Source organism: Fringilla coelebs (assembly GCF_963513975.1).
Source record: "Fringilla coelebs genome assembly, chromosome: 2".
Lineage (NCBI taxonomy): Eukaryota > Metazoa > Chordata > Aves > Passeriformes > Fringillidae > Fringilla > Fringilla coelebs.
In genome coordinates this window covers 10,727,004-10,741,897 of record NC_140029.1, presented here as the reverse complement: position 1 = coordinate 10,741,897, position 14,894 = coordinate 10,727,004, and the positions used below count along the sequence as shown (strand labels likewise).

Genomic DNA, 14,894 nt, shown 5'->3' with positions numbered 1-14,894 from the left:
CAGCCTTCCCTCTCCCCTTCCACTTTGCCCCAGACAATTGTGCAAACCAGAGCTTGATGGCAAAGGACAAAACAAAAACTGCTCTTGGCTTTTAAGGTGATCTGTTTATTTCAGAAACACACTGTCTGGTGAAAACCAATGACAACTTGATAAAAAAAAGATGAAAGAGGAAATAGTTGATTGAGAGACCCATGGCATCCCTTGACCAGAGATCATCACAATTAAGACTAGATGTGGCAGATCATTTGGAGAGATCACGGGTGGAGACGGCCTCCAAAGCGAAATGCTACTATGCAGAGCTTGGTCTGGCTTGCTAAGACCTTGGGATCACCATTTCTCCAAACATCACTCACACCAGCACCCTCATCCCATTCTCTTCGGCCACATGAGAAACCCTGATGACTGCTCACTGTCCCTGGTGGCTGAACATGCTGTGGGTTTCTGTGGTAGCAGGTCAGCACATGAATGTGCCAGTGTGATTTGTGTTTCCATGACTATGAAGTCATGATATTAGCAAAGATGGATGTTTTGTATGATTAAGACATTAGTAGTAAGATATATGACAAAAACTGGAATATTGTTCAATGTGATAAAGGATAGTGTAAGTCCAGATGGCCTTTATTAGTTATTATCCAATTAATCCATCAGCTTCTCTGTAAAGTAGTTAAAGGTGCAGCATTTTATTGCCCAGCAACACACACCCTTTACAACTTGATCATCTAGCAGCCAGCTATCATCTAGATCCCTGACATATTTAGTGCTTGTGACCTAGGGAGAAAATGCTTCACTGATTGCTTTAATTGCAACTTTCTAGAGACATTTTTTCCAGTTTTCCATGTTTTTATATAATTCTCACTTCAACAGCATATTCTTCAGTGTTAACAGCTGCTAAGAGATGCATCATTTAAACTTTACTCTATTAATATGGTATACTGTAGTAAATATACATATGGTACACTATAGGATACAATATAGTATAATCTCTTAATATAGCATACTAAACTAATATCTGAAATTTTCTGTATCTAAAATAGTGTGGCCAGCAGGACCAGGGCAGTGATGGCCCCTCTGTACTTGACACTGGTGAGGCCACTTCTCAAGTCCCACATCCAGTTCTGGGCTCCTCACTACAAGAAAGACAGTGAGGTATTGGAGCCCAGAGAAGGATAACAGAGCTGAGGAAGGGTCTGGGGGAGTTGTGCATGTTCATCCTGGAGAAAAGACCTTATAGCTCTCTGAAACTTTTTTCACTGTATGAGTTGTCAAGCATTGTAACCAGCTGCCCAAGGAGGTGGTGGAGTCACCATCCCTGGAAGTGTTCAGGAAATGACTGGATGTGGCACTAAGTACTACGGTTTAGCTGACATGGTGGTGTCAAAAAGACCGAAAGTTGGGCTTTTTTCAGCCTAAGTGATTCTACAATTTCTTTCACAGAAATAGGTGACAATACAAACACTAAATTATCCTGAATAATCAGTACAGACTGCATAGACCAACTGAAATTCTTGCCTATTTAAGTAGAATTTAAAAGTTTAAAAAAATGTCAAAAGAAACATGCATTATGTTCTTTCCCATAGGCAAAAATACAAGAAGGAACTGTTTGGATACTTCTTAACTATTCAAAAGCATGAGATGAGATGGTAAACAGCATATTTGATAACCTTATATAAGGAGATTGTGATTCACCTTGATAGGTGCATTCCCTTCTTCTTTTGAGTTCCTTCCTCATCTTTTCAGCATAGCTCCCGTTTCTGACCTTAAATATTATCATTTGGATTCAATTTTTCTTGATTTGTTCTACGAGGACTCCACTTTTGAATGCATATTTTTTAGAATAATAGAAAACTTTGCTGTCTACAAGCCCTGTGTATTGCCCATAGCTGAATCAAGACTTGCCTTTCCTCCCTCTGTGCACTCTGACCAGTTGCCTTAAGAATGGCTCCCTTTAGGTTTTGTATCTTATGCAAACATGGCCTTGAAAAATTCTGTGAGAAGGTGATTGTGATTTTGCAGAGCATTTTGCCTGAACTTCCTCAGTACTTAAGAGTCATTGCTATCAGGGTGGCAAGATAACCTTTCATCTTTTAAAGTAGGGATTTTTAATGTTTCATGCAGTAATGGAATACAATCCCATAATGGAACCCTGTTTCTACCTGTGGTGATAAACTGTGTTGCTCACACCTGATTGCATTATATGTCTCATGCCTGAATTCCTTGTACAAAATGCCAAATGGGCTTTTAGATGAATTTTTTTTTTTCACAAAGAAAACCAGCTCTTGACTTAAAATGCCAATTTTCATATGATTGTTGACTACAGAGAAAAGGAAAAAAAAACCTAAACAACACATTTGAAAATTGTCATAATATATATTTTTTCAATTCAGGACACAGTAACTTTGTTATTAGATAAAAGATAGAGAACATTCATAGCTTGTTTCATGCACACAGCCTCGTAGATTGTTTCACCCTGCAGCCAAAAACTAGGCCAAAAAAAAAAAAAAAAACAAACCAAAAAAAGAACAGCCTCATTTAATATGCCTTTTAGAACAGTGCTTACCTGTGTCTTGGTCAATACTTATACCTTTCAACAGAATTCCAAGTGGAATTTCAATTTACTACAATTTATTATTACTATTCTCAGGGAGTCACATCAGGGTTTGCTTGTTGGGATATTTTTTTAACATAAAGGATCTTATTGTTACCAATATTTTAGAATATAGACTAAACACGCACACATATATATATACACAAATATATGTATATTTTATATTACCTTATTTTTATATATGTTTAAAATTGTACCAGACTGAACAGAAGAAATTGCTTGTTTCATTCTTTCCCATAAAATCATAGTTTCAATAGAAACCAACACCAAGTCCTTGGGCACACAAAAAGCATCCTGTTTTCAAGTCAGCAATATAGGCTCTCTCACTAATATTAGCAGGATTTAAATGTGATGGGCTTAAACTGGCAAATCAATCAAACACACTGTGAAAAGCAAATAGAAGACAAAAATGGCTATCCTGTGCAATAACACCTGTCATGTACATCATTGAAAAAAGTGGAAGTATAGCAAAGTCATTGATATGAGCATCAATATTTAATAAGACTGGGATACAAAAACATGGTAAAAAACCAGAAGTACCAGAGCAGGGAAAAAAAGGATTTTTAAAAAATAACTACAATAACTATAATAACTATAATAACTATAATTACAATAGTAATAATAATAATAATAATAATAATAGTAATAATAATAATAATAATAATAATAGCAGCAGCTGCTTTAATAATTCTCTAAGCAAAAACCTAATGGGGTGTCTATGTCAATTTTGCCACTGCAAAACTGATAAACCACTGCAGTTTTCATGTGCAGGGCAACAGTTTTTTCTCTTCAGAACTCCAAAACTTAAGATCAGAGAAACAATAAAGGAAAGCAGAAATCAAAATAATAGATATTCCTGAAGTGTTGGTCCAGAAACATTCTCAAAATCTGATGGAGGTACTTCCTATGTAAAAGGCAGATATGACAGGTCCTGTGCAAATACAGTTATTTGCAACCACTTAAAAATAAGATTATTGTTTCTTAGTAAGATCATCTTTCATAATGTTACTTCTTCATGGCAAATAGGACCTAAAACATAGACAATGGTTTAAAGAAATTAACATCAACAGAAGCTGCATTTGATGCAGCTGTAATATCACATCCATCAGCAGACCCTTTGAAGGAACTTAAAGTCTTTGTACACAATAAAGACACCTCAAGGCATAATTTAAAAAGCAATACACAAAAATACAACTGCTTCCTGGACTGGGGTGTGTCATCTCATCATCACCAACACTGATACATCAACACCCAAAAATGTAATCTGTAACACTGATGTGGTCTGCCCAAAACTAAATACTTTGTGGTTTGAAGAGTTTTCTCAGTTTTGGGTTGCCTGGCAGTTTTATTACCCCTAAGGCATACTTTTTAAAAATGTTTTATGCATTTAAACACATGGGAGGAATTGCCAAACCTCCTGATGTCAAAGACAGACTATAAAAAAGGATATATGTGTGAGAGACATGAATTGCACCCACTGTCTCAGGCAGAGGAGGTTTAGGGAGGGTACAGAGCAGCAGGGGAGGGCAAGAGACCACTGGAGGCTCTACCCCGGGGGTGCAGGTGAGGAGCTGGGCTGGTGACAAGTTTCTCCCTTGCTTTCAGCTTCACTGATAGGATGTGGCACTGACACAAGGACAGATGCTGGATCTGTTTATGTGATCCAGAAAGATCAGGGGAGAGAGATCCACCAGTCCTAAATGTACAAGCTTGCAGCTGCTCTTCTACTCTCTTCACTGATCCTGAGAGATGTGATTAACCTTTTTCAGATAGGGAGAATGGTCAATATTATTTGCTTGAACATCACTAAGTTTACATAACATTCAGAGAAATGTGGACAATAGCTCAAAAATTGTTTCTTTGTCCTGGTTTTATTTTTGAACTTCCAAAGTATAATGTGAATCCACTAAAGTCTTATTTGTCTGCATGAAGAGTTTTGCTTTGGAGATTCTGAAGATGATTAGATGCAATAGTAATGAATTCTGAGCACGGAAATGATGATGTCTACTGCCAGCAACAATCATGCAAATTTGTAAATGTTTACAAATTCACAAGCTGACATATGCACCACTGAGACCAATATTGTAGCGCTATATTTAGCTTGTTCCTATTCCTCTCTCAAGATACATACACAATAATAACTTCAAGTGAAAAATTTTATTTAGATTAATGTATTTCACTTAAACTGCAACAAAAAAGGATGACAGAGTGAATAGAAATCTAGGAGGTGCAAGGCCAAATGTGAGGAGGGAAAGGTGAAAGATCTCAATAAACATAACTTGATTATTTTTTCCCTTAGTAAAACATATTACAAATGAAAGTCCAGTGCCCTCTATTGCCAGCAGTTGTGATTACTTTCCTTACTTGGCATGTCTGACACATTTCAGGGAAGTTCTTGTTATTCTACAAGAGTCCATAAAAACAAGAGCACAAAGCCAAATAATTTTAACATAATAAAAATGCATGTCTTTTAGCCCTCCTAATTTTACTAATTCACTCAGAAATTTTAGATTTCATTATGCAATACTGCATCATCTTAGAAGTCTTTAAAATTTAGTCTGTATTCACTCAGACATTTCTAATGGTGAAAGTTTTGTCATGCAGATGCTTGTTGTTTCAGATAATACACTTGCACAGGTGTCAGAAGGGGAGTAATTTTTGTGAAAAACATTTTAAGCCTTAGAATTTAATTTGGAGAAGTAACAAAACCTTTGCACATGCAAAAAACTGAAAGATACTGAGAATATCTTCACAATCTTCTGTGGCCCTACTGCAGCAGTGACAGACTTAATTCTCTCTGATTAATGGGGATTTCCTCCAAGGGCTGCTGCACTCAGGGGCAGGATGTCTGTGGCACCAGAGCTAGGGAATGGGTTTGGGATTGGAGATGGGTATAGTTCTGCTGGAGAAAGAGCCCATTTTCCCCATGGGGAAGCTGCTATTGAACTGTAGCCAGTTTTGCATTAATGCCCACTAAGGCAAAGCAGAGGAAACATGTCAGTGCTTGCACAGTCATGGGAGCAGACAGAAGCCAGCCTCATTGCAAGAAAAAGGTCTTTTGAGATACACAGGCAGCAGCCCCAGCTCCACCTAAAGATTTGCAGATAATGAGGTGGAAGGAGAAGTTTCACTTATCATCAAAGTGAAAATTAATCTGCTCTCCAAAAGCTGTCTTGTTAAACTGCAATCATTTAGACATTTTTGGGGGGAGGAAAAAAGCCTGCAACAGGCCAAGTTGTAAAGATTCCTGGTAATGGGAGAATGTTCTGGAGGAGAAATATTAGAAAATCCCTTTCCTTCAGGCGCACAGAAAAAAAAATCTTCTCTGTCTGAACATTAATTTAAATAAAACCCTAAAATGCAACCCCAAACAATGTAGAAACATTCTGATTTGCTTTTTTGTTAATGTCAAATGTCCATCTTTGTGACTTTGAAGCCAAACCAAGACCTATTTTTCTCCTCTCTAGGTTTTCAATAAAAGGGTTCTTTTTTCCACCAACAATTTGCAAAGCATCTCCAGCTGTGTGACAGCCTCAGTGGGTCAGGAGGCTCAGGCTTCTGATGTTACCAAGAAACAGAAAAAAAGAGAAATCCTCCCTCTTAAACACTACTTTGGTTTTGTCATGCTGCACTGTGACACCCCACACCTTCTGGGGCTCCTTGCTCTCACAGGAAGTGATAGCAGAACATCTCTACCTCCAGCACTCAGGCCCCTACACTGGGCAAAATTAAATATTTATAAATAATAAACTGATTATTTAGGGAGATACTTTCTAGGTATTTTACCACTAATAAGCTAAAAAAATTCTTTTTTAAACGAATTATAAAAAGTCAATAAGTTAGTAAAACTGAAAGCTTGCATGCAGTTGCTATGTGCAAAATTCAATGTATGAGGAGTTTTGCTGTCTTTAAACTGTGCCTGTTTCTGCTCTTAGTAATGTTCTGTTCATGAAAAATTCTTGGTCATATTAAAAAAGCTATAAAAATATATTAATAGATAGTACAAGTTCCAGAATTAAATTCTAAGTAAAATAAACTCTAAGTAAAATAAAATAAATAGCCATATTGTCATTTATATTATCTTGAAAAGTACAGTGAAAATAATTTTTAGTAATTTTTTGTTCCAAAGGAAATTTAATTGAAGTATAATAAATATTTAAATAGCAATTTGATGTTTTACTGCATCACATGAAAACATGCAGAATATAGAACACTAATGGGTTATGATATAGAGCTAGATATAGATCAATGTAAATAATTCTGAGAATGTATATTGCCTGATACTTCCTTATGTATTCTGGAGATATTAAAAAAAATAAAAAATGTCTTAACACTTAGCAATGCAAATGTGTTTTCTACACCAAGTTTAAACACCATTTGGTTTCAAAAGCTTTTTCTTTAATGATACAAAATGGAAATGATGGGCCTTTGGTGTGTCCTTGCAAGATGTATTATAAAAAGGTTACTGGCACAAGAAAGTCTGGGATTTTAAAAACAGGATGTGTCCCAAGGGTAGTGTTGATCACACAGAGCTGCAACTCAAAATTAAGAACTATTAAATTTCCATGAGAGTTCTGGTTATTTGCCATGCTGCAGCAAATAATTGGGCTCCCACATTAGGAAGCTTCTCTTTCTCATCACTTTAACTGTAGCACTTAGAAAGGCTGGCAACAGACATCAAACAGAGTAATTAGGTACTTAGGATGAATAAATATCAATCATGGTCTCTAACCAACAACAAATAATACCAACAAATATTTTTTTTTCAGATTTATTACAAATTATGCAATTTTAAGTCTATCAGGTTTTCTGAGAGTTTTCTTTCAAAAGAAAAAAAATTCTGAGGCTGCTCACAAGGCATTTTTCATGTTTAATTAATGAACTGAGCTAACATCTACCACACTAATTTTAAATGTGTGAACTTTAAAGAGCTGATATAAGTTTTAGCACAGACACAATTTCAAAATTTTACAAACAGTCCATCTTTTGTTTGCCCTGAAATCTGTGTTCTTACATGTGATAACTGATCATCCTTTACATATTTCTCCAAATTAGAGCTTCTTAGGTGAACAGAGCACAGGTTTCTTCCTGGTAAAATTCAGCAGAACTCTAATAATCTAATGGCAACCTGGAGCTCAGCAAACTTTTATTTATCTTGTTTCTCCAACAGTCTTTTGTGCAGGCACTTAATTTTCTGTAAATGGCTAAAGCACCACAGCTATCCAAACCAACTTCTCTGAACTTCTCTGCAATGACACAAAGTTTTGTTCTGCAAAGCCAGCACTGATGTACCCTCTGGAACTCCATTCTAAACCTGAAATCCTACAATAGCAGCACACCTTACTGATGGCTGTTATTACCTGAAACAGCTGGGGATCTTTTCTGGTCTCATAGACATGCATATGCAACTACTGTTCTGATTTCAGAAAATACAACATACCAGCAGACATCAGTGCAGCTTGAGCACACTGATCAGAATCTCAAAGTATAGGATTTAATTCTAATTTTCCTACCAGTCATGCACTCATCTAAGCAGCTGTCTTCATTTGACATATAGGTTAGCTGTCAAGAAAGCAGTTTGGAGAGAGCTAATATTGAACATTTTAATCTGTGTTTTTGTGATTTGTTGCCAAACTCCATCCCTCCATTCAGCTCCACTACTTGGTTATTAATTCTGGTCCAGAAGTATGGCTAAAGACAGATTATTCACGGGGTAAAAACATTTCCATGGAAGCAGAATCTTAAAAAAAGTTGACAAATGAGACTATTCTTGTCTTCTCCATAGAGCTTCACCCAGTTGCTCCCATCCCAGAGTCTGCACACTGAAATGGCTTTTCTGTGAGTCACTTTTAAAACTTATTTTAATTTGAAGTCATTGTGAGCGATAGCACGGAAAACTGAGCAAGTGTGTCAGCAAATGCAGCACTGCAAATTCCTCTGTTGGATGTCAGAGTTATGGCAGTGCTGTTTCCCTGGACCTCAGCTATTTGACACACTTCCTCAAAAGACCAACAAACCGTGCCTGTGTGCCAGTCATTCCTGTTGGCCGATGTGCAGAAGGCACTTAATCTACAATAACAAGAGACCACTAAAGAGTCTTGAATAATGTGTATTTCAGCTTGTCCACGAGCTCAAGAAGGTGAAAAGAACTGAGACCATCACCACACCTGCCATGATGAAAGCCACATACAAACCCTGAGTAAAGTTGTTTTAACTGCTGTGCAGTTTGTCTAAACCTGTAAGCAATGCCCTCGTGTGTGTTCCCTTTATCCCTGCATATAACACTTGACTGAAAAATTTAGATGCTATTCTAAACAATTTCATTAGCAAAAGGTGTATTTAATTTTGGGTATTGTCATTTACTAGCCACATATATTTTAAATGAAACTGTTAACCTTACTTTCCTTGGCACAGGTTGCATCATTTCTGTGTTTCTTCACATGATCACACAAGAACAGAATCTAATTCCACAGTCAGCACACAAAGAACTGCATCATAATGTTTCCATCTGCCCATAAAAAGGTGCCATTTTTCACAATGTAAATTCTCCACAAAAAGGAGAACTATCAAATTATCTTTGTTTTCCATAAAGCTAAGTAATGAAACATTTGGTATCCTATTAATCTATTTTCATATTCTTATTCTTCAAAAACCAAAGGAAGAAAATCCAAGAATGAGGAAAAGTAACCATAAAAAATTATCCACTTTTTTCCTCTCCAAACCTAATGTGCTTTATTTTCTGCCACTTGTTCCTACCCAGTTAGATATTAATCATTACAGTGTTTACCTGATAAAATCCACTGTCATATATTACTTCTTCTTTGTGTAGTGGAACTTTCTATTCTTTTGCAGCAGAAAGGTGAAAAATCTACTTAAATCTCTGAATTTGCGAGTGATTTTTTCCACATCTGTTATTTGCTATCATAGATTAAAACATTGAAAGCTCCTTCACAAACTATTATAGGTTTATAATATAACCTATAAGGAAACCCTCTTTTAGGTTAAACTTTGACTTCAAGCTAACCATAACGGTATACCCTAAAATTCAAACTGCCAAAGCTTACCATTATCAGCTTCTGTTCTCTTCTGTACTAACAACAAATATTTCTACTGCTGACATTATAATTGACAGCAATTTGAGTTACTCTCTCTATAATGAGGGAACAAAAAATTGTCCATATTTCTTTAGTCAAAGACTTTTAGTCTTTCCTTTTTAGGGTTGGGAGTTGCTTTTTTACTTTTTACCTTTTTTTTTTTCCTGGAATTTTCACATTTTCCTTAAAGAATTAGTTGGCATATACAAGTTCTTTCCTGTATGCAAGTAAAGAGCATTCCCATCTTCAGTAGCACTTTCTGTTATGAAGCCTATTATGCAATGAATGACACTAAATGAGAAGCAACATAAAATCATTTATAATGGGGTACAGGCACTGTTAAGGTAATTATTGTGTCTGTTCCCAAGTCTCAGCTGAGAGCTGTCACACTTGCAGGACTGTGACAGATTTGCATTTTCCCAAAACACATAGTTCAGGATTTCAGTTATACCAAATTTTAAAAGTTGGTAACTGAGAAAAAACTGTCATACCCAGGACCAGACATATCTCTAGTGGGAGCTCTAATTACAGTTCTATTATTAAAAACTAGGTTATAATACTTTCTTTAATATCACTATGTACACCCTGCAGAACTTCATTATTTTATAAATAAACTTCATCTGAGGTCAAAAAAAAACTTCTTTCTGAATAAAATAATATTAAAATAATATGTTCCACATTTAAAAAACTGATTTAAGCTTTAACTTATTGCATTCCATAGGTCCACTCAAGAAAGTCACACCCCATGTCTATGATTGCAAAGGGGAAAAGAGACATCTCTTCGATTACCATCTCCCATTTCTCTTATACTTTAAATGTACTATTTAATCTGAAAAATTCTGAAAGCCAACTTTTGGCCCTTCTTACTGAAACTTTGCTTTTCTTATAGATGAGTCACATACTGTAATTTTCACAACTCAGATTTTCTACATAATCCTTTTTCTGGCTAGCAAAAGTCAGAATTAGAGAGAAACCTGCCCTTTTGAGCAACTGTAGGAGGGACCTGCAAAATTTATTTCCCCCCCTTTTTTGATTTAGAGCACCCTACTCAACTTGCTAAAAAAAGTCTGAAGAGAGACACAGCTCCACCCATAGCAATTGAAATATTGCTGATATTCCTGCTATCTTTTCCTAGATACCCTTCCACAGACTTCTTGGTAACACTCCAGAGGTTTTAGGTTCTGCACATCTCAGACAGAAAACTGTCAAGATTGTGTGGCTGAAAGTTTGTTATGGATTTTGTGTTAGGGATTTGACTCCACAGCTAAGAGGTATCAGACTGCACTGCTAAACTTGAGGCATCTGAGTGAAGCAGCTCCACATGATCAACTGAAATGTCACTGTGGGCATGGCCAGAGGAATGACAACTCTCCTCCCCCACAGGTAAAAATTATATGTGGGTTCTCAACTTATGCTGATGGCACATAAATTAGAATTTTTTTTTTTTTGCAATTCTTTACAATTTAAAACCATCATTTATATTTACAACAGAAGCTATGTGAAACAAATTGCAAATCTGAGTGTTTTAAAAGCTCAGTCCAAGAATAAATGCACTGAGACACAGGTGCTCTAGATACTGTATTTTTAGGAAAGTAATGCAACTCTTTGGGGAGAAATGCACCACATATCCCACAAGAATAAGATTTCGAATATTTAGAAGTGGGTTTTAATTTGACTATATAAAAATGGGGGGTTTTGCATATGGAAGGTAGTGGATGGGAGAGAATTACCAACTAATTTCATTTAACCCTATATATTTTACAGTTATTTAGTGACCTGGATTTCACTTTTCACAAATAAGAGAAATTAATGATGTCATAAACTTCTCTGTCCTAATTCCAGCCCTGTAGGCTAATCTACTCAAGACAGCACCCCTAGAACTGCATAGGATTGAACAAAAAAGCAATTCTGCAATGAAAGTAACTAATTTAGCACTTTTACAAAGCTGACAATGATGAGAAATCACTAACAAGGAGTAGCCTGCTAACTGAAATCAATTCAACAGCTAGAAACAGAGATGGATTTGAACCACTGCAAACAAGTCCAGAGAAGAGGGATAAACTAGTTTTTACATGGAAATCCACCTCCATGTCTTGAAGACCACCTCTGTGAGCTGTTAGAAGAGGGAGAAACACTGTCCTGGGATTACACAGCAAGACCTCCTGTATTTCTGTCCTAAATACCTCAGAAAGAAGTCATTTTTTCAAGATTTAAAGATCAATAGTTTTTTGATAGCTGAAATAAAAACACCCCATCCAAAAAACCCAGGTAATTTGCTACAGGTAAATAAAAACTTGAATCATAATGTTTAGAAGGTTTTTCTCAGAGTCCAAATGAAGTAGAGGGAGATTAATACTTTTATAAATATATGCTTACAAATGTATTTTCACATGCAACTAAAAATAATGTTATAAAACTCAAGTAAAAAGTACCTAAACACCATTAAACTGCACTTAATAAAACTAGAATTGGAGAAAAGGTCTCTAGATCATTCAGATGAATGAGTCAAACCTAACATTAAAAGCATGTGTTGATAGGTATTTTCTAAACCTTTCATAATTCTTGGTATTCTTCTGCAGACTTGGTCAAAATTTCCTCAGTAATTGCAGCTTTGCTATTTCATAAAACAATAATTTCTGAGAAAACAATGTTCCAGGATTATTACATTTTCTTTAGATATAGAAGCAAAACAGTTACTCTTCATTTTCCACAACTATTTCTGTGACCATAAAAAGGCCTAACAGGAAATACATTTCAAGTTAGGCTATATCAGGTGATGGTTGCTGTGGCTACTTATTCATACATGGAAAAACAAGATTACAAATTATTCAAGCTAAAATCTCACTTTTGCCAAGAAAAATAAAATAATTGCATCTTTCACCCTCTATGAAGCACTTCCATAACCACAAAGATATTAAAGTTGCCTTTTTTTCTGCAATAGTACCATGTTGTGGATTCATTTTGTTTGTGATTCAACACGGCTCCCAGACCTTTCATTTGCTTCATTATGACCAGCCCAGCTATGCCCTCCCTTCTGTATGCATATGTTTTACTGCTATCCTAAACATAATACTTCAGAGCTGTCTTGTAATTCATCATTCTTCAAGACAGTATTTCATCCTGGTCCAGTCCTTCAGATTGCTGGACATCTCCAATGTAAAGATGCTGAGCACAAATATGTGCTAAATCACTTCAATCACTATTAAAAAATGCTCTAGACCACAGAAAAAGCCTATGGGACTCCCTGATGTATTAAACCAGTGCTAGGCAGGTTTTTCAACATTATAGTGGTTGTATTCAGATTGTCTTACTCCCCTTTTTTAATGAGTAGAATCAGATGGGACACAATCAAAAACCAGACTAAAGAGAAGATACATCACAGCTACTATTTCATTGGTGTCTATTGCCTGGTAAAATGACAAATGATAAGACTGATTTGTTTTATTATTACTGGCAAATAAATTTGAGTCATTATCCTCCAGGAATTTAAGAAGAAAAAAACAAAGTTTAATCAAATAATTAGCTCAGGCAGAATTCTTCCTGAGTATTAAAGATAAAATCATTATACACTGCAAGAAGGGCATACTTTAAATGAATTAATTATTTGGTCTTATTTGTCCCCACTCCATTTATGATCTACCATTCTCAAAAATAACTATATCAGAACATATTATAATTTACTTTCATAATTTGTTAACTGGATTACACCTCTTATCTCTGACCCTGCTCCTCTTCAATTCATCCAGTTTTATTAAAGATGCAGTTGCAATTAGAAACAAGAACAGACAAGTCTAACAAGTCTAACTCCTTTGTACACTAGAAACATAACAATGGAATCCAACAAAGAGTAATACAGGTGCATCACTAGTTTGAGAAAAGGTGAAGTAAATTGAGGGAGAGAACACCTTAAGAGAAGGACGACTTCTTACATTTCAATCGCTGATGAAGTCAAAGAAGGCTTGAACACTTTTTCTAATAAATCTGTCAACTGCCTTCAGCAATATCTGAGGCTTGGAACTGTTATCTTGAAAACTAAGCTTCACTATAGAAATATCAGGTTTCTTTGTTGTTTTTTTTTTTTAAAGATACAAAAGTTATTTTCATCAATAAGTGAAAAAATATATTACCTTAGCAAACTGTGCATTTATCCATTTTGTGAAAGTTTTCTTTTGAACATCTTCCCGTTCATCTGTCAGAAAAAAGGAAAGTAATCCATTAAAATTATTCAACAAAATAATGCAATATTATTGATTAATGCTTCAGTTTTGGTTAATTGTAAATTACTAATAATATTTCAAACACATGCAGGAAATTTGTTTGGATCTATTCCTTAAAAAGCGCATCAACGCATTTTGAAGGTCTATAGGTCCTCCTCATAGCCAGGGTCTATATTCCTAGTTCAACTAACCTACCCTGTGGTTTCTTTTCTTCTGGAAAAAAACATGTTGCATTAGGATCTGAAACACCCCATTCTAATTTCTAATTTCATATAGGTATAAAAAATCCCAAATATGTCATCTGATGGTTTTTACATCAGGAAACTCTTCTACAGTAGAAAAGTACTTGAAATAACATTATATGTGCATCCTCAAACTGCTTGAGGAAGTGAAACCTTCTGAACCCCAACAATAGTTCTCCATTGGTAGCCCCTGATGCACCTTATGCCTTTTTTTAACTTGCAACTATTTACCTGTCACAAATTGTTATCTATTTTTCCTCCAGTGGAAAAAGAAAAAAAAAAAATAAAAACAAACCCACATATGTATTTGTTCAAGCCACACATGAAATTCTTTTTCAATTCTTTAATATGAAATCTTTGTAGAGAGAGTCTTAGGTCTTGAGTTCTCTATCTAAGTTATAACTACAGTCTTGATACTAAATGGAACTGGACAAACAAAGGTAAAATTCTGTTGTATTTTATATGAGTTGAAAGAGAAAAATTATTCCAGACTACAATTTGTAACCATTTGCTCAAAAAGATCTATTAGACATCATCCCTGAAATATAAAGGAAAGCTTTCTTTGCTCAGCAAAATAAAATCAACCTCAACTAGAACTGAAGGGCATATGTGGAAAAGGGTACAGAATGCTTACACTAAAAAAATCTCATTCAATGCAGCCTTTTGGTTTGCAATAAAATTCTCTACACTTCTTAAATAAAAAGGGATATTAAATTCCCTTCTGAAATAAATAGCA

General features: G+C 35.4%; 1 protein-coding gene across 5 annotated transcripts in view; it reads right to left on the bottom strand.

Moving 5' to 3' along the window:
* The window catches only part of DMD (dystrophin), a 972,793-nt gene that overhangs the window by 851,640 nt on the left and 106,259 nt on the right, over positions 1-14,894 (bottom strand). For all 5 annotated transcript variants that reach the window (XM_084201221.1, XM_084201219.1, XM_084201223.1 and 2 more), the window contains exon 2: positions 13,827-13,888. In XM_084201221.1, coding sequence (XP_084057347.1) covers positions 13,827-13,888 — 62 coding nt within the window. The remainder of the gene's footprint in view (positions 1-13,826; positions 13,889-14,894) is intronic.